This window comes from Myotis yumanensis, unplaced genomic scaffold (assembly GCF_028538775.1).
Source record: "Myotis yumanensis isolate MYYU_CA2020_CCGP unplaced genomic scaffold, mMyoYum1.0.hap1 SCAF_6, whole genome shotgun sequence".
NCBI classification, from domain to species: domain Eukaryota; kingdom Metazoa; phylum Chordata; class Mammalia; order Chiroptera; family Vespertilionidae; genus Myotis; species Myotis yumanensis.
Window position 1 is genome coordinate 46,162,309 of NW_027223757.1, and position 20,801 is coordinate 46,183,109.

At 37.5% G+C, this 20,801-nt stretch overlaps 1 protein-coding gene across 1 annotated transcript in view; it reads left to right on the plus strand.

Moving 5' to 3' along the window:
• The window catches only part of MMS22L (MMS22 like, DNA repair protein), a 108,149-nt gene that overhangs the window by 54,740 nt on the left and 32,608 nt on the right, over positions 1 to 20,801 (plus strand). The window contains exon 15 of the mRNA XM_070418048.1: positions 19,898 to 20,091. Coding sequence (XP_070274149.1) covers positions 19,898 to 20,091 — 194 coding nt within the window. The remainder of the gene's footprint in view (positions 1 to 19,897; positions 20,092 to 20,801) is intronic.

The following is a 20,801-nucleotide window of genomic DNA, read 5'->3' on the forward strand; positions in this document are numbered from 1 at the left end:
CCAAAGCTGGTCGCCCTCTGTGTGGAGCAACCAGCAGGGTGGGGGCCTTGGCCTGGCACTGCCGGTGTCCGCAGCCACCCACCCCCAGTGCCCCATTCCCTGTCAGGCAATCAGAGCCTGCCCGCCAGGAGAGGGACTGAGAGGTTGGCCAGCAGGCCACGATTGGGTGATCGGGGCCTCCGGCTTCGGGGAAGCTCCTGCATTGAGCATCTGCCCCATGGTGGTCAGTGCGCATCATACTGATCAGTCATTCCGCCGTTCAGTTGATTTGCATATTACCCTTTTATTATTTAGGATAATACAGAAATATATGTTGCAGAAACTAAATGTCATTCCTTTTCTAAATCTTCCTCCCACAGAAGGAACCACTGTTAACCCTGTGGAGAATGTTCTTCTAAACTGTTGTTGCTTCTTCTTTTATCCACAGTACTTTTTTTTACCACCTCTCTTATTTTAAGTAGGAAAAATGAGATTGTACCTTGTAAATTTCTACAACTTCAGTTTTTCTATGAAAGATGAGAGACATCTCTGTCTGCACAAGCATTGTATAAGGCTGCATAGTATCTTCTTTTATAACTAGAGGCCCAGTGCATGATTCATGCACAGGTGGGGTCTGGTCGCCTGCCCCAGTGGGGGCCGAATGGGGCTGGGCTGGCAGGGGGGAGGGGCTGGCTGGGGGAGTGGCCATGGACAGTTGGCCAGCCGGCCCTGCCCCTGATCGGGGTGGAGGGGCAACGGGGGGTGGGCCGGTGGTGGGGGAGGGGCCGCAGGAGGTTGGGATGGGCTGATCGGGGCCCCAATCCGGCTGGTTGGTCACCTCAGTGTGCATCATAGCAACTGGTTGTTATGGTTGCTTGGCTTTTATATATATAGACTAGAGCAGTGGTTCTCAACCTGTGGGTCGCAACCCCTTTGGGGGTCGAACAACCCTTTCACAGGGGTCGCCTAAGACCATCGGAAAACATATATAATTACATATTGTTTTTGTGATTAATCACTATGCTTTAATTATGTTCAATTTGTAACAGTGAAAATACATCCTGCATATCAGATACTTACATTACGATTCATAACAGTACCAAAATTACAGTTATGAAGTAGCAATGAAAATAATTTTATGGTTGGGGGTTACCACAACATGAGGAACTGTATTAAAGGGTTGTGGCATTAGGAAGGTTGAGAACCACTGGACTAGAGGCTCGGTGCATGAAATTTGTATACAGATAGGGTCCCTAGGCCTGGCCAGCGATCAGGGCTGATCAGGTTCCCTGCCTCCCGTTCTCTTCCTCCTCCTCTCGCCGCCCTTGCACCGCTACTGCACGGTTCCCCCACCTTCCCCTTTTCTCACCACCCGTGTGCCACCACTGTGCTATTCCTCCCTCCTCCCCACCTTCTCCTTCACTCGCCACCCGTGTGCCAGCCGGGGCCTCCCTTAGGACCCCCCTTGCCTGGGACCATCCACTCACCTGCTCCACCATCCCACCACAGTCCTGCTCTCATCGGGGCCCAGCAGGGCCGGCAGTGCCTCCACTGCCGCCCGCTGCTAGCACCATGTCGCCAACATCCGTCATGTTCCGCACCGCCCCCTGGTGGTCAGCACACGTCTAACTCCTGGTTGGTCAAACTCCCACCCGTGGGGACAATTTGCATTTCAGCCTTTTATTATATAGGATAAGCCTTAATTTATTTAACTCCAGTGAACATTGAGGAGCTATAAGCTATACATGATTTTAAATTGGCTGTGTTCTTGTACCTATCGGATTTTCCAAGATCCTCATGAAAATTTGGTTTGCTCAATTTATTTAACTGGGATATTAGTGTTCAATTTTGTAAGTTATTAATATATTCAACATCAAAACCAGCAGAACAGATTTCTACTTCTGTAATTTAATATGTGTGAATTATAATGGAATAATTAATTTCTTGTGCTAATCATAAAAAATATTACTGTATTTTTCAAAAGGTTGCAAATGTGAATTTTAATCCTGACTGCCACTTCCTTCCACCTTATTCTTCAGCAAGTCATGTAATTTCTTTGAACCTCAATTTTTCTAATCTGTAAAATGTGTATAATAAAACATATTTCAGAACTGGGTTGAAGAATACAAGAGATAATTATATGTCGGATGTCTAGCAGAGTACCTAATGATGGTTATTTTCCTTACTGTTTGTCCATCGTTCCAGAGAAGTAAATGTATAAGTAAATTTAAGATCCAGAATTTCTCTCCAAAGTAAAAATTTTTAGAGCACCATTCTGAAAAGAGTTCAGTGGTATCCCCCGAAAAGAATACTGCTTATCCTTGAAGTAAAAGTATACATTGCTCTACTTTCTTGGTCATGTCCCTCCTTCCCCAGTTTTTTCTTTTGGCTTAGAGAATTCTGTTTGTATTGATTTTGTGCCTGTGTCTGAAACAGAAAACTGTATTTTTAAGTCAGTACAGCCGTATTGAGAGCCCAGTAAATACCTGTTGTGGCAGACTTTGTGCTGGTGTTAGAGAAAATAGAGACACATAAAATCAGATCGCTGCTCACCAGTGCCCCACGGTGTAGTGAGTCAGACATATAAACAAATAAGATACACTGTGATCAATAGAGAAACATTGAAAAAACTCTTCTTTGTCATTTACAGAATTTAACTGAGATTTCCCTATATAAAATAAAGTTTGTGGTTATATGGCAATAAGTCAGCCACTACATCACATAGTGATTGGTGGCAGGTGTGTTAGAAGGGAGCTATTAGAAATCTTTCTTTTGTTTTACATCTACTTTTTTCCTATTTTCATTCTCTGAAACTTTAATGTCCCGTCCCCCCCAATTATTTACTTGTTTTATGTAGCAGGAACAAAATAAAAAGTTTTTAAAAAGACTTTTATTAAGTGCCAGCTTACAGTGCTACAAATACTATCAAATATTTTGACTTTGGCCAATAATTGGTGATTTTTAGTTATACATTGAGAAACAACTTAGTTGTTAAATATTGAGGTGGCTACCTTGTACATGATTTTTTTTAGATAGAGGCATAATAATCAAGTTTTAGTTTATTTCTCAGCAACATATTTGATGAGGGCGTCTTATATGTGCGGCAGTTTGAGTTCTCATTTTCCTATGCTTTAGCTGAGAAGAAAGATTTGAAGAATTCCAAATTTTAAGTAAGTAGGTTGAGTGGGAAAATCGTAAGTGAATTCTTAGGCAGATATTTTTTTGGATGCTGTATGTGGACTTTTCTTACCTGGTGCTAGGTAGGACATGAGAGAGGCACCAGATATTCTGTAGCTGAAGATACATGATACCACACACAATATAAAAAACATTAAAGGGAATTGTAGTAATTTAGTAAATGGGATTATGCAATAACATTTATTGAGCCTTACTAGTGCAAGACACTTCTTTGTGTGCAAAAAGATATAGGCTCTTCTTAGGGAAATAATTTTTTAGTAAACAAGACAAATGTAAATGTAGTGTAGTTCAAAGTGAAAATTAATGAATAATAAATACTATAAGGTATGTCATTCATCAGTAGGAGAAAGGGAAGAGAAGAGACAGGATGAGAAAATTAGGGAAGATGTATGAAATAGATGGCATTTGAACTGGGTGTTGTAGGAGAAATAGAATTTACAATTGTAATAAGGAAGGAGACTGCCAGGAAAAAGGATAGGAGAGGGCTCTTGAAGGTGGGATATAAGAATGGTAGTTATATAAGTTGTTGAAGGTTGGGAAGAAAATGCTAGGAAAAGAGTGATAAAAAAAAACTGGAAGTTGGAAGGGGTTAAATGTTTTTTGGGGGGCTGATGAAGAATTAGTCTGATGAAAGAAGAGGACATGGACTTCAGTAGAAGGACAACACCAGATTATGAAGGGCTTTGAAATTAGGGCAAGAATATAGATGTGGATGAGGATGAAATCAAGGACTACAGTCAGTCCTCGGGTTACCTTGGAATCGACTACGTCGTTTTTTGGTTACGTCACCATCTCCCATTTATTTATAAAAAAAAAAAAGTTCCGTCATTTCAACGTATGTACATATGTGCTTTATTTTTTTTATTGTTTATTTACCACAAGTAAAGGTCAGGAATTGTTACCTTTTAAATTTTTTTTACTGTTTCACTTCATTACTGCTGTGTATGTGCTCCATGTGAGTGACGTAGGTGCTTATGTAGGTGGGTTCCGACTTAAAGCGAAAATCGCATTACGTCGAGCTGTAGGAACAGATCTCTGACGTAACCCGAGGACCTACTGTATAGGTCAGTGATGGCGAACCTTTTGAGCTCGGCGTGTCAGCATTTTGAAAAACCCTAACTTAACTCTGGTGCCGTGTCACATATAGAAATTTTTTGATATTTGCAACCATAGTAAAACAAAGACTTCCATTTTTGATATTTATTTTATATATTTAAATGCCACTTAACAAAGAAAAATCAACCAAAAAAATGAGTTCGCATGTCAGAGGTCATAGGTTCACCATCACTGGTCTAGGTTTTAAATAAAGGGACATGAGAACAGTACTTTAAATACATCATGTTTTCTTCTCCCCCCCACTGAATCATAAGCTCCTTGAGAAATAGATGTTACCAAGTACTTTTAATCCCCTTGCCTGAAATGTTCCTTGATTCCTTCTCTGTCTGGGAAACATACTTCCTTTCAAGTGTATGTGAAATATGCATTTCTCCTGTGAAGAGTTTCCATGCTCCCCAGGCAGAGCAACTGGCTTCCTCCCTGGGCTACCCTGTACATAATTGTTCATCTCCTTTGCTAGAATGGTAATTTTTGAGGTCAGGGAATATGAGAAGACTCTTTATATATTTATTTTCAGCATTAGGTATCCAGTTAAAGTGCCTTACATACAGGGTTGCTTAATAAAGTCTTTGTTGAATGAATGAATGAATGAATGAATGATAAGTACATAGATAGTTCTGGCAGAAATATGCATGATGGATTGAAAGGGAACTTGAGGCTAGGACACCAGGTAGGAAGCCATTGTGATTAAAAAAATAAAGTCTACTAATCCAGAAATATATTTAAGAAAAACCTAAAAGTAATTGTAATGATACATTGTGGTAGAAAAGGTTTGTATTAAAAAGAACTAAAAGTAATTTAAAAATACAATATGGTAGGGAAAGAGTTTAGAAGTCTGGACTAACTGATAAAGGAAAAAAAGACAAGTGATGATCTGATGGCTCAGGATGGTGCTCTATAGTCAGACAATAATATTTAAGCAACATTTTGAGCAATTAGGGAAATTTTAGATTTGGCTAATGTTTCCAGACTGCTAAAATTTTTCATTAATCCTGTAGTCTAGGATTCCTCTCATTGGTGCTATTGACCTCATTACCCTAAGGATGTCAAAAAACTAATATCATGTTGTTCTGTCTATTTCAGCCATATAAATGCAGAAGTTGGTAACTTTCAATGACTTCATAGACGTACACAGTTCTTTCCTTTGTTTATGTCATTTTGGAAGGGATAGTCTACATTTGAGGCCTAGCTCTTCATTTTGGTATTCCTTCTGCAAGCCAACTATGTATCTGTTCTCTCTTCAATAAGAGAAGGTCCTGTGGATCTATGGACAGGGTTAATTAAGCCTTGGGGCAGTGCTTGTTAAAGATCTGATGAATAATTTGCCCGTGACTCCAAGACTCTGGCATGACCAGTGTATTACTCCTAACCAAAACGGAGTGTGGGGGAGCTCAAGTGAGCCCTTACTTTTTAGCTTCTGAAAGTTCCTTTTTGAAATGGGGCATGACCTTTAACAGATGGATACATTTGTTTGGAAATAGAGTTCCCACAAATAGTACATTTTTGACTCTAGCCTAGCTTGAAGTGCCGTGGTTTCACCTGTGCTATATAAAATACTGTAACTTTAAAGATACTGAATGTTTTATCTTGGACTTTACTTGTCTTTAATTTAGTGTTAGGTTATTTTTCTATTTCTTGATGGGAAATAAAGAACTCCAAGGAAATGTTAGCAAAATTTAAAAACTTTTCAATTACCGCTGTATTAAATCTTTAAAGAGTAATTTTAGATCATTGTTATTCCATCTAAAATCTAAAAGTTAGATAGTATCTAACCTTATTACACCCCTTGTGTTTGTTTGGCATAGTCATGAGAACGAATGTTTAGTGGGGGGGTTTTTCAACCATTTTTATGCCACATTGAAAATTTTATTCTGTTTATCTCTTACCCCCTTCAGAATACATCTAGATGCTTCATTTTCTTTTGAGGCAAGTTAGAAATGAGGTGTTGAGAGTTTTGGGTTGGTTTGGTTTTAACAAAGAGAAAAACGCCTTTTTCCCTTCCTCAGAGTATACTTTGATAGGTATATAAGTTGATTTATGACAAGAATTATGATCTATGCAAACTCCATTGAATTTCTTAGTCTTCTGGAAGATTAAGAATGTAAGGATATAAAATAGAATTTTATTTTATTATACTTCATTGTAAAAAGTGTGCAAATGTAGTGCTTATATTGAAACTTTTAGTTTTGGTAATAATGTAAGTCCCCTTTGGAAGATGTGAAATGTAAGAAATGTTTTCCTTTCACTTTACTGCAGGTGGCATGTGTATGCACATGTGGGGGTTAGCAGAGACCAATTTTGAATACTCTAGCCACATTTTTTCTTTTTTTACCTTCTGTTAAATGTATTCTGCAGATTGTGCTTCTAGAAAGGTAGTGGGGAGTGTGGTAAGAGAAAAGTAGAGGAATTAAAAAAACCATTCCAATAAAATGGTTTAATTTATGCCTCTGCAGTTAAGCAGTGCTCCTGGTTAACAGAAATACCCTTCAGCTACATGGGATTTTGAAGGGTTGGAGGGCACTCATTTGCACATAAATAGCCATTAACTGATAAATTCCCAGAGGTCTCCTGTTGCATGTTGGTGGTTCTGACCTACTTAGCTAGCTTAAATTTGTTTTACAGAATTATTATAATTCTATCCTTGGTACTTAAACTTTGTGATTAATGCATGCCTCACAATACAATTAAAATATAATTACACAGTTTTGCAGTTTCCTATTGTGTTATTATTACAAGGATCTGGATTTTGCAAATATTAAAAGAGTTAAGATTTCGATATTTATCACTTTTGCTGTTATTATGTGATTATGTTAAATGGGACCCTTTTATGTCTGAAGAATGGATTGGAGAGAGGTGAATCATTAAATGCAGCATTTTTTCGCTTGGAGAGGATTGGATCAGTTAATGAGTGATCACTTTAGTGTGCTATCTAGACTGACAAGTCTTAGATATTCTTGATTACCTTTTTCAGATGTTTCTGAAATACAGTAGGTTCTTTACACATTTTCTTTCAGAAATAATTTTGGGTTAAATGTGGAAGGCAGTAGAAAGCACCAGAGTGGGATTCCGTGTATCTGAATTGTGCTGCTGACACCTGCTTGCTCAGTTAACACAAAACAATCCATGTTCCTCGGGGTCTGTGTCCTCGTTGTACAGTGAGTAGTTTTGACTAGAAGGTGTTGGCAAACTAAAGTGCTACTGACCAGTTCTGTCCAATATTCTGTTTTTGTACAGTCATTGAACTGTAAGGATAATTTTTACATTTTTAAAGGTTTGTAAAATGGCAAGAATGTGTGGTACCATATTTGTCCTGCAAAACCTAAATACAAAAAATTTTTTTCAACTCCTTGACTTGATGTTCCATTGGGTTCCTCTGAACTATTCGCACTCAGCTTTAAATGATTTATTAGTTGATTCATTTTCAGTGCTGATTTTTTATATGTAGTCCTGCACATCTGTGTTTGGTTTCATTTCTTTCATGTTTACTTTGTATAGTGGCCTGTGATGTGATACCTAATACCTGCCTCTTCGGTGTCCATTATACATCCAATTGTACTCTTTTAAATTTGGGAGTGGTGGCTGCTTTCTAAAGCTTTATAACTTGAAATTCAATTTTCTATTAAAGGAAATTTCCAGTAAAATGAGATAGTAAGGGGAAAGAAACACTTTTTTTTGAAATACTTAATACTCTCATTTTGGAACTTTAAAAGTTGTGTTCTATTTTATGGAAAAGTTAACAATAAATGTTAATATTATCTAATAAACTACAGAACTCTCTTCTATATAATTTTTTGAATATCACTTTAGGCCAGCATATGGTGTGTTCACAGCAAGCTTGGCCTTCTCCCTGGGTTGTTGAGCATGGAAATGTGGCCACTGTTAAAGCCTGGATGTATTTGAGAGGTGGTCAGCTGCTATCTCTGGAGGAATTCAACACTACATATTGTTCAGTTGTTAATATACATTAAAGATAATGAGATAATTAATTTTTCATATCATTGTTATTTGATAATGTGTGGGGAAATTTGGCCCTTCAAGAAAAAAAGGTTGGTCAGAAATAGGAGCTGCTTTATAAAGTTGGCCTGCAATCATCACATTTCTCCAGAGAGAAAATGGTTACCCTGTAATAATCAGCCTAATGAATTCAGAAATCCATTGATTGTCCCAGCTCTAGGTAGATTAGGTAGAGACTTGCTTCAAGGAGTGGAATTTATGAAATGTTTACTGCATCCAGCAAGCAGAGCTGCTATAATACAGCTGCCTCCTCAGTGGTTTGCTTTGATCCTGTGGAATGAAAGGACAGGAGGATCAGCTCAGGTCTAAATGAGATTACAGCTGGTTCTGCAGCTTATCTGGTCTATTGCCAACTAGTGTGGCTTTGCAAGTCCTAAGGGGTTTACAACAGAAACTGTTTATTGAGTAGCATCAGTTTACTCAACACAAGCAGGCTAATCCTTCCCAGCCTCAGCATGTTGTAGAATTGTGCAGGAGCCAAACCGAAAGCTGGTGTAGCCAAACCCTAGAGCCCTTTGTCTCGCTCTATATTGATTTTTACCTGAGTTAAAGGCAGTAAAAAAATAAAACCAATAACCAGTCCTATTGTGAGCAAAAGGTTAATCTCACTTAAAATCTTACAAAAAGTGTTTGTTAACCCTAGAAGGGACAACCTTCTTCCTTTTTTTTTTTTTTTTGACTTTATAATCAAGTAGGATTTTCTAGTTTTGAATTTTGAAGGACAAGATAAGAAAAACAGCTTAAAAGATCTTGCTAGGCATTCAAGTTAAATGCTTAAGTCTCTTCTAGTATTACTATAACAAATGGCTTTGTGTATAGACTATGGGATGATTTGTCTCTAAATAGTAGTTTTTTGCTTTATACCCATTTTTCACACTGCAATCATTTGTTTTAATGTGACAAACAAAATGCATGAAGACATGGCTAGAAACTTTGATTAAGGAAAAGAGCTCAACTGTCAGGGTTAATGACCAGTAGTTATTTTGCTTGATGACCCCTTGATTAGTAATATATTTCTTCAATGAATAAAGACTGGTAAATCAGGGTATTATAAAGATATGCCTGTTATAAATAATTCTTTGTGTGTTTAAGTTTAATTTCACTATTTTATTTGGTACTTTCTAAAACCTTCAGTTGTAAGATTTTAATTACTACACTCTCATTTCTAACAAAGATCCTCAGTATATCTGATAGTAGAAGATGATTTGGAGTGAGACAGACCTGGGTTACAATTCTGTTTTCGTTACTTGTTGATCAAATTATGTAACAATTGAGTTTATTTTTTCACCACCAAATTGGAGATGATATAATTTACCTTGCAGTATCTAATCAAACCAAATTAGAAAATAGTAGAAAGTAACACTGAGTTAATCAGGTTAGTCAAGGCTACTGTGGTTCCTCAGGAGCCCATGGCACTGAAGATATATGCATGGGATCCCTCCCGTGATGCTAGAACGGATATTTAAAAGATATGATATAGTAATCATGAGAGCTGTGCTCTGTATACATAAATCAGAGATGCCCATTGCCATCTTTAAAAGTGTTTGATCTTGGGGGCAGATAGAGAAGTTGTCAGGTAAATATCTTTCCCTAAAATCATAGCAGTAGCCATGAGTATAAAATCTAGTCTAGTTCAAATTTTCTGAGAGGGCCTGAATAGTAAACTGTTATTTAGGATAGATGGATGAGCCATGTATTTATGAAAGGGTCTGCTTGAGTGATTGATTACTCAGTTGCTTCATACAAAGCAATATATATGTGTGTGTAAATACTGTCAACTGTATTAAGTAATAAGTAAAAGATAAAGGTAAATTATTTAAGAAGAGTTCAGTGGTCTCTCAGTTTACTTTCTCCTAATTGGCAATGAACATGTACCCTCAGCTATATGTAAGCATAAACCTGTTACTATGGAAACATTTGGAGGCTTTCTAAATGTACTATGTGATGGAATCAGCTAAGACTGATGTTTATCTTAAACACACAGTTTGTCCAATATTTAAACCTAATGGACAAGATGTGTACCAGTTGAAAATGTAATATTTATCCAATCATTTCTATTCTATCAAGCCTGATTCTAAAGCAATAGGTTGCACTTATAGAGTAATAAATTTTTACTGCATTTGGAGATAAAGGCTATTGGTGGTGATTGCTTAAACTCTTTTTGCTCAATCATCTGAATGGTGCAAATCAAAGCATTTTGTCAGACTGTGAGAAGTTTCACCTACATATTGCTTCCCACTCACACAGGTCACCCTATAAATTACGTTCACAGTTTTACAGCATAGCTGGTGCTGGAAGTTAAATTGATGCCCACTGGTGGAACTCGTAAAACATTTTCCTGTTAACACAACCAGGCAGAGTTGACATTGTTGATGGTGGATTCGATCTAATAAACCATTGGTTCTAGCAATGATTTTTACTGTGTTTCAGAGGTGATGATGATACAAGTTTAGTGATCCAACAGTTCTTCCTAAATGATAGAAAATTAGCTCTGCTGTCTATATTACCGAATGCCGAGAAGAGTAGGAGTAGGGGGTTCTTGGAGCCTAATAATAGCCTCATGTTCTGAAAGATGATGAATTATAGGAGCAAACTCTTTAACTTGATGTATACTTCTTCACAAAGAAAAATACTATGTTTCTCAAAAGAATATGTTATATATCATCTGTTGGAAATTTGGAAATAACCTTGCTATTTCCTTTTTATTCAGATACGTAGGTTGTGCTCTTCTTTCAGAATCTTTTACACAGATGCTTTTAAGCTAATTATCATTTCTGAAAGGAAAGCAGTCTTACATTTGGTTACCTTTTTATTTGTTTCTCCGTTATCTAAAATTACTTTCCTATAGGAAAGGTTTCAGCAAAGGGTTTTTAATTGTGAACCATAGCAACAATCAATTTAAACATTTTTTTCCCCACACGAGTAAATTTCAGGGGTTAAGTTTCTTTTATTGGTTATAAACAATGGGGACTATATTAAAATCTATTTTGAAATATTTCTTCTTTGATCACAAAACTGTATGAACCATTGATCATAAAGTTTTATTCTTGTTTGAAGTAAATTAGTTTTTCCTATTTCTAGTTAAAATTCACAGGATGCCAACAAAGTCTTACAATTTTATTGCTGTAACAAGGATCTTTCTTTCTTCTCTCTCTCTCTCTCTCTCTCTCTCTCTCTCTCTCTCTCGGTGTTGTAGCTCTTCCTATAGTTTTGTTGCACATTCATACTCAATTGGTGATCTTCCTGTGGTTTGGTTCCATTTTATGAGATATCCTCGATCTTTTATTCAACACTTTTTATCCCAGTATATTTGTAAATTTTTTACATGAGGTGTGTGTTTCTGATGTGCAGATAAATGTTATCAGCTCTCCTATGCAGATGAAACCTGTCATGTACAAATAGCATGTATCAAGCCCCAAGCATGCAGAACTAGATAAATCAGCTCATTTGCTGAAGCCTTGCAAAAAAGAAATTAGTAACATAACAATCCTTTGAGACTCTCAGCCCTAATAATGGAGCTTCATAATAACCCCCACAAATCATTGACCAATGGGTAATCTTTTAGGAAAACTTTCTTCAATCTATCTTTTCTTCCCTTTTAAGGAATTAGAATAAAAACAAACAGGGCAAATAGCATCTCTAGAAAGAAATGTGTGTATATCTAAGTACCTGGAATAACAATTAAAATTAAGAAATTTATTGACTGTTAAATAAAAATTTGTTTCAAATAAGTTTATACTTTTATTTCTTTTTGATGATTACTCATATACATTGACTAGTAATAGCTTTTTCTTTATAAAATTCAGATTAAGCTTTTTTTTTTAGGTTAGTATATTGAATACACAGATGTTATACTGGGTTGTTGGGGACAGGAGAAGCACAGAGTAGGAAAATAAAAAGGAGGGAGAAGAGGATTTGGGATAAGAAATCTAGAGGAAGCATTTAGGTTGTACTTAGATGTTTATAAGTTGTATAAGAAAAGTGACAGAGCTAAGGGATAGGTTGCAGTTCATTTGAGGTAGACCTTTTTAAGACTCTCTTGAAAACTATAGTCTCTCTTGTCATAAAAATAAACACATTTACACATATGCAAACTTTACACATAATTTCCAGGGGTCTATAAACTTCTAGGACTTATTTCTATACCCCAGGTTAGAATTATATTAGAGTGGTAACTAAGCTATTATTTCTATTAAAATTGGTTATATTTTTGATGAAGAAAATTCTTTCTAAAACACCCCTAGGTACTTTATGACTGTTTGACTGAGATTTGAACTGAAAACAGTCACTATTAGAGCCAAAGATAAGGTTTTTAGCTCCATTATCACAATTGGCAGTAGTTAGTAGTTAGTAGTGTCTGATTGTTTAATTTACTGCATTTCTTGAGTGTAAAGAAATATTGAGGATGCAGAATGCTTAAGAGGTTTTAGAAAAATTATTTATCAAAGAATGTCACTTTTTCCCAATGCATTAACTATTGTAATTATACATTGGGACGATCTGTTGACTTAGAAGTGGATTTGATTTAAATGGAGGGAAAAGAGACTGGACATTTTCAGTATTTATTGAAACACCTAGTCCATTAAGGTAAATTACAGAGCAAATTTCACTGTGACAGGAACATTTGGGTACATGTAGTTAAAGTATCAGTCAACATTACCATTAGACTCTTTCTTTTGGGGAATTTATTACCACCAATTAGGAAAAAGTGCTCACAAGTGGAATTTAGACCTAGAAAACTTGTGGTAGAATATTTGACCTCAAAAAATGTTTTGAGTCTTTACCTTTAATAAAATGATCTTGAATTCTTTTGAACCAAAAGCACATTCCCCCACAGTATAACTGAGCATGTGCTGTTAAGATGTACTCTAATGATTGCAGCGGTAATTAGAGGATAGAGCTGACTGTGTGTAACTAAGTACCTGGAATAACTAAATTAAAATTAAGACATTTATTGACTGTTAAATACAGTTTTGTTCTGAAGAAGTATATACTTTTATTTCTTTTTGATGATTGATCTTATACATTGACTAGTAACAGCTTTTTAAAAATAGAATTGAGACTTTGTTTTTCTATTCAATTGGTGTAGTTGATACACAGAAAAGTGAGATGGTGAGAGTTAAGTTAGGTTTTGGAAGATGTTTTTATTAATTAGCTTTAAAAGATGACCTCAGGTTCATAAATATATTATCCTATATCTAGGGAAAATTTAAATGAAGCTTGCTTATAAAAACCTACCAATTATTAATGAAATGTGAAAGCAACAGAACTGTATAAAATTTATGAAAAGTAAATATGATACTCAGCATAAAATGCTGCAGTACATGCTTGATATGGGTGTTTTGGGGGACGGAGAAAAATAAAATAGCTTTTTTCAAATGATTCTTATCTTTGCAATTCATTTGTCCTAAAACAAGTATAGAATTTCTGAGATTGTTGTAGATGGTTCCTAGGAGCCTTAAAACATAACTATTTTGTCTTAAGTCTGCCTTTGCTCTGTGCAGATCTTACCCCTTGATTATACTTATAATGAAAAGTATTTGTTTCCCTCTCCCCATTTGTGAATTCCCTCAGGTCAGATATATATCTTTTTCATCTTTTAATCCCTAATTGTTACATGGTACTTAGTATATAGTAGATAGCCATGACAAAACATAGTGGCATAAAATACCACAACAACAGCTCTTTTATTATGCTCACGGATTCTGTAAGTCATGAATTTGGAAAGCCAGGGACAACTCTTCTCTGCCTCAACTAAGATGGTTCTGTCTGAGGGTAATTCACAGGGCTGGGGACTAAACCAACTGAAGGTAGAGGATCCAGTTCTTCTTCACTAACATGTTGAGTGTTTGAGCTACAATGGCTGAAGACAGGCTTAGCCAGGACAGTCATTTGGTCACTTAGGCTTTTATATATGTACTAGAGGCCCGGTGCACAAAAATTTGTGCACTCGGGAGGGTCCCTCAGCCTGGCCTGTGCCCTCTCGAAGTCTGGGAGCCCTCGGGGGATGACCACCTGCTGGCTTAGGCCCACTCCCTGGGGGATTGGGCCTAAGCTGGCAGTCAGACATCCTTCTGGCAGCCCGGGAGCCCTTGGGGGATGTCCACTTGCCAGCGGGGAGCAGGCCTAAGCTGCAGTCGGACATCCTTAGCACTGCTGAGGAGGCGGGAGAGGCTCCCACCACCACCACTGTACTGGCAACCGTCAGCCTGGCTTGTGGCTGAGCAGAGCTCCCCCTGTGGGAGCGCACTGACCACCAGGGGGCAGCTCCTACATTGAGCATCTGTCCCCTGGTGGTCAGTGTGTGTCATAGTGACCAGTGATTCCCAGTCACTCTGCTGTTAGGGTCAATTTGCATATTACCCTTTTATTATATAGGAGTGCCTGGCCAGCGTGGGTGAAGGGCTGATGGCTGTTTGCAGGCTGGCCACAGCCCCTTCAGGGTGGGGATCCCCCCCTGGGGTGCCTGGCCAACCTGGGTGAGGGGCTGATGGCTGTTTGCAGGCTGGCCACAGCACCTTCAGTGTGGGGGTCCCCACTGGGGTTCCTGGCCAGCCTGGGTGAGGGGCTGAGGGCCGTTTTCAGGCTGCCCACAGCCCCTTCAGGGTGTGGATCCCCGCTGGGGTGCCTGGCCAGCCTGGGTGAGTGGCTGTTGGCTGTTTGCAGGCTGGCCACAGTCCCTTCAGGGTGGGTGTCCCTGCCAGGGTGCCTGGCCAGCCTGGGTGAGGGGCTGATGGCTGTTTGCAGCCTGGCCACAGCCCCTTCAGGGTGGGGGATCCTGCTGGGGTGCCTGGCCAGTCTGGGTGAGGGGCTGAGGGCCATTTTCAGGCTGGCTAAGCCCCCCAGTGGGGACCCTCACCCCATGAGGGTGTGGCCATCCTGGGTGAGGGGCTGATGGCTGTTTGCAGGTTGGCCACCGCCCCCAGCCACCCAAGCTCCCAGTGGAGGCTGGCTGGAAGCAAGTATCTGGGATTCCTCTTCTATAATTGAAACTTTGTTGCCATGAGCGGAAGCCACAGCCGGCTCAGGCCAGGCAGGAAGCTTGGCTTCCTTCATTGCCCAGGCAACTAAGCCTCCTGCTTGCTCTAGCTCCGTGGCTGCCGGCCACCATCTTGGTTGGGTTAATTTGCATTTAGTCGCTCTGATTGGCTGGTGGGCGTGGTTTGGGGTGTAGCAAAGGTACGGTCAATTAGCATCTTTGTCCTTTTTAAAAACTATATATTTATTGATTTCAGAGAGGAAGCGAGAAGGAGAGAGATAGAAACATCCATGATGAGAGAGACGCATGGACCGGCTGCCTCCTGCACGGCCCCTACTGGGGATCGAGTCCGCAACCCGGGCATGTGCCCTTGACCTGGAGTCGAACCCGGGACCCTTCAGTCCGTAGGCTGACACTCTATCCACTGAGCCAACCCAGTTAGGGCCTATCTTTGTCTTTTATTAGTGTAGATATATATATACATGAAGATGTGCACGTTTTATTGTGAGACTTCTTACAGAGATGATCTTACCTCTGAAGTGCCTCTAATATCAAGGACAAAGATCCTGGTTAATAACTCAAGATCTTACTCATGTGATATTCTTCTAGCAGGCAAACTTGGAAACTGACTAGTTTTATATTGAGACCACTTCTTCTGCCCACACACTTGCTATTAAATTTGGAGATGAGTTTCTGGAAATGCATGCCTAAACTGAATATAAACAGAACAAGGTTATGTGGCATTACGCCTTTGGAAATGAGTTGTCACGATCAAGTGGTGATTGCTGTCTTGTTCTTTTAGAAATCCCTAAGTCATACCATTCATTTGCCTATAGTATCTTATAGCTGTTATGTCAAAGGGCTTCAACCAAGCCTAAATGTGGTCTTTATCTTCAATCATCTTGAGGTGCTGTAAAACTTAAGTCTGAATTCTAGCATGATAATTTCTCTTTGAATCTTTGTGTTAAGTTCAGGACTATTACTTGTTGACCATAGGTTAAACTGTTCCTCCAGACACAGAATAAATGGCAGGAACATAACTTTACCTAATTCATAGGGTGAGAAATAATGCTTATAAGACACTTAGCATGATGCTTGTCACGTGCTAAACACCAATAAATGCTGGATGTTGCTATTGTTTCTATTAGGTGAGCTGCAATTTGAATTGGGACATTCAGAAATTTTTATTTTCTACTCTACTATATTGCATCTTTTAGAATGTAAGTGGGCTAGTTATGCATTATATTTTCATGTGTGTTTTTCCAACATGATTTTAACCCATGATGAGCTTGTCTTTACTCACAGCATTTTGCCAAGTGTGGGGAGAGTCTACATCTCTTGTGATACCTTTTTTTTTTCTTACCTGAAATCACATTTTACCTTTAGTGTTTTCATATTTTTACTTTTATATATTGAGTTTTACTTTGATATTTTTCTACTGTTTATAGAAGAATGTAGAAAATTGTTTGTAAAATAGCCATGACATCTAGAACTATATTAGATTCTTTATAGATTTTATATATTTTGTGTTTTCTTTAATAATGTTAGCACTAGTGACAGAGCTTCTTTCAATGTGTATATTTTTATCAATGTTCCTTCAGGAGGTATGCAGTCACATCTAATGTAATAAATGTATTCTTCTGTAATCTTTGCGTAGTTAGTTTTCTGTTGCAGAAAATGTGATTTTAAAAAAAATTACCTATGACTGCATGGGTATTTCTGACTGTATTTACTATAGTGCAGAAATTTGATTCTTCCCTCAGATCCACATTACAGTAAATCCTTGGCATTTCTTGCATTTGCCTCTCTCTGATTTCTTCATGTTTACAGAAATGATTATAAGGTCTTAAACATCTTTGTACTGTGTTACAATAACAGATTATCATTCTTCTTATTCTGACTGACACTGCTTGAGCATACAAACCATGGAGCAGGAAGTATTTTACGTATTCCAGGATATATAGCTTCTTTTCAAACCAAAATACTAAGTGGATTGCACATTTCTAAAACAAGTCTGTTTTGGGGTCAGTGTCTTGTACTTAATCGGAACTTGTTTTTGCTGTGTTAACTCTTACATTGAAGAGTCTAATTGCTAGCTTTAACTTTTTTACCTAGGGGTTTGTTTGTTTTTTCAGAGCTCTGAATCAGATCCCCATAGTACTCTTAGTTATACTCCCTTATACCTCAACATTTTGTTGTGGAGAGGTCTACAGTGGTTCAGCTTTGTTGCCCATTTTAAATATTGCCTTAAGCGCTAGCCGGTTTGCCTCAGTGGATAGAGCATACCTAAGGACTAAAGGGTCCCAGGTTCGATGCTGGTCGAGAGCACATACCTTGGTTGCAGGCTTGATCCCCAGCCCTGGTCGGGGCATAGGCAGGAGGCAACCAATCAATGTGTCTTTTTCATATCGATGTTTCTCTCTCTCTCTCTGTCTCCCCCACTCCTTTCTACTCTCTCTAAAAATCAATGGGAAAATATCCTCAGGTGAGGATTAATAAATAAATAAATAAATAATGCTTTTCAGTGCATTTTTCTTGGTATCTTATAGTTTTTCCCCCATACAGAATTCTGGTATTGCTTCCGGCTCTTCGCAAGGCAAAGCTACATAGGGCTTTTCCAGCTTCTTTTCCTAGGCTTAATGAAGTTTTTTTCAACCCAAGTAGGGAGAGAAGAGAATTTATCAGTGTTTAAAGTGTGCGTGCACATGTGTGTCTTAGTGCGTAAAAGTGTATCTTAGTGTGTAAGAGACAAGTACAGGCTTCAGAGTCAGATTTATGTTCCGATTTCAGGTCCAGCCCTTCTTATCCATGTGACCTTTAGGTACATTATTTTACTTTATCATCTATAAAGAGGATTAATGACACCTATCTCATACAATTGTTCTGATTTTTACTTAAAAGAATTTCTAGAACATAGAGGATGATCAGAAATGATACCCCTTCCTAGGGAATAGGTTTTAGTTACTGAAGAAAAGCTTACTTATTCAGAAAGAATGGGCAAAATCCATCCTATCCAAGCATAAGTTATTTATTGTCATTTGAAACCAATACTTTGAAAAAGCTATAAATGGGCTGTGCAAATGGAGGTATTATTTTATTTAGAGTCTGGTGTGTTGAAATGTACCCATGAACTTTGCTGTATTGATGCAGGCAGTTGAGTTAGTTGCCAAATGGATTTTAGTGATTTGATATTCATCTTACTAAAAACTAAAGGACCTGAAATGGTTCTCTAGCCACTAGTTCAAGTTGAAAGCATCTCGGGCAGGTTTTTACACAGAGAGAACATACCAGATATTTAGTTTGCTTTTCTGAGAACTGCTTGCTATGATATTCTTTCCCCAGGCATTTGTACACTTTTTTTCAGTACTTGAAGTATTATTAAATATTATCCAAGAATACCAGTGTAAAGTGTCACAGAGTCCAAATGTTGTATAATTGATTCTTATAATAATATTTGCTTATGTGTAGTTATATGAAAAGGACTAAGATTTGGTCTTGCAGCAGTTTGATCTTTTTGTGGAATTGCTTTAGGTACATGTACTAGTTAATTCTGTGTTTTCTGTAGTATTTCATATGTCCACTTCCCCTGGGTAAATTGATTTAAATCATCTGGAATATTGGAATTAATGTCATATCTCTTTGTTCAAGTACTAATTATTTTTAAGTGAAATGCTACTACTTTCAAAGTCTTCTTCCTTATTTCCATCAGTTATTTTCACTGATTTTTCTTTAATTGAAGAAAGAACATCTAAGGATGGTGTCCATGCATTTGTGTATACTCTCAATTGATATAGCAGTAATATAAACAGAAACAGGAATAATATCATAGTTGTACATTTAGTTTTAAATAATCATTATTAATTGCTGGGCATATTGCATAAATGACTTCTACTCCAGATCACTATAAAATATCTTAGTATTTTCCCTTCTTATATTTCTGTCTAAATTTTCAATTGAAATAAACAAAAAAAAAGTGAGCAAATCATGAATCAAAATTTGAGACAGTACTGAATTCATGGTTTGCTATGTTATGGAGAATAACTTTCTGTTGTTTGTTTATTACTGTGTGCTATGTGAAAATGACTGGATCTTTTTGGACCACGGTGCTAAGATTGTGTCCTTCACAATTTTGTATAATAGTACAAGGCCCTATTTCTTTTCTAAACAAGGAAAATATTTTAACTTAGAATGCCACACATAAGCCAAATATACTTACTTTCCTCTTGGTACATCAGTGTCCTAAAGCTTTTAGGAGAAGATGGTTTAAAAAATTGTTTTCATGTCTAGATTGTAAGTAAAATCACTTGTCACAGTGAGTTGCAAAATGCAGACCTTCATTCAGACGCTGCCTGTTTCTCATTTAGATCTGACACATTAAAGAGCATATAATTAATGGTTGACATTAGTAATTAACATTAACTTTATGGTGCTTAATATGCCATCATTCATCCATCAAATAACCAGAATTGCATAATGTCTTAGCATAAAGGTTTTAATTATATAAAATGGTCCTTCAGTTTTCATATGGGATAAATGTTAAAAGTCCAAAATGTATTTAAAGATTTTTGTAAGCGTTTGTCGGATGTTAGCTATATTTTTGTTTCTTTTTAGGAATATGCATCAACAATTGTGTCAGGAAGTTCGAAAGGAAAATGTGGACCTAGTTGTGCAGTCTTCATTGTCGGCTAGAGAGCGCCACCTTGCTGCAGTTGCCAGTGCACTGTGGAGACATTTCTTTTCATTTTTGAAGGGTCAGAGAATGTCACAAGCAGTGCCTTCCTCACAACTTGCAGATGCTGCTGCAGGTCAGCTTTGTAATTTGCTAATTAGTTTCTCATTTTTCAGATTCTCTCAGTTTTTCCTTCTGTTGTTTGGTAACAAACTTATTTTATAACAGTGTAATAAATACTTTGACAACCATATGAAAAGAATTACATTTGGCTTGTTTATTATTTTCCTATTAATAAAGGTAAAAATTAAGTGGTTATTTGCTAAACATAAGATAATGTTCAGTCTTAAAATTATTGAATGTAGATAAACTTTTCTTATGCATGCAATATTTGGAAAGTAAATAGCATTTGATTTATTCTAGTCCAAGTTATTTATTTTCAAATTATATGTGTCAATATCTCAGTATCGCCACATGTTGTGTAAAGAGCAAAAGAATGTAGCAGGAGTTCTACTTCAATACCAGCCAGGTGAAATCAGAGTGAATATATAGAATGTTATTGTTCTGATTCTATTTTATGTTGTAATTTTTACTTGATTTGATTATTAACCTAACGACATTTTAGGCTCTAAAGCAGCAGTTCTCAACCTGTGGGTCGCGACCCCTTTGGGGGTCGAACGACCCTTTCACAGGGGTCGCCTAAGACCACCAGAAAACACATATATAATTACATAAATTGTTTTTGTGATTAATCACTATGCTTTAATTATGTACAATTTGTAACAATGAAATTGGGGGTCACCACAACATGAGGAACTGTATTAAAGGGTTGCAGCATTAGGAAGG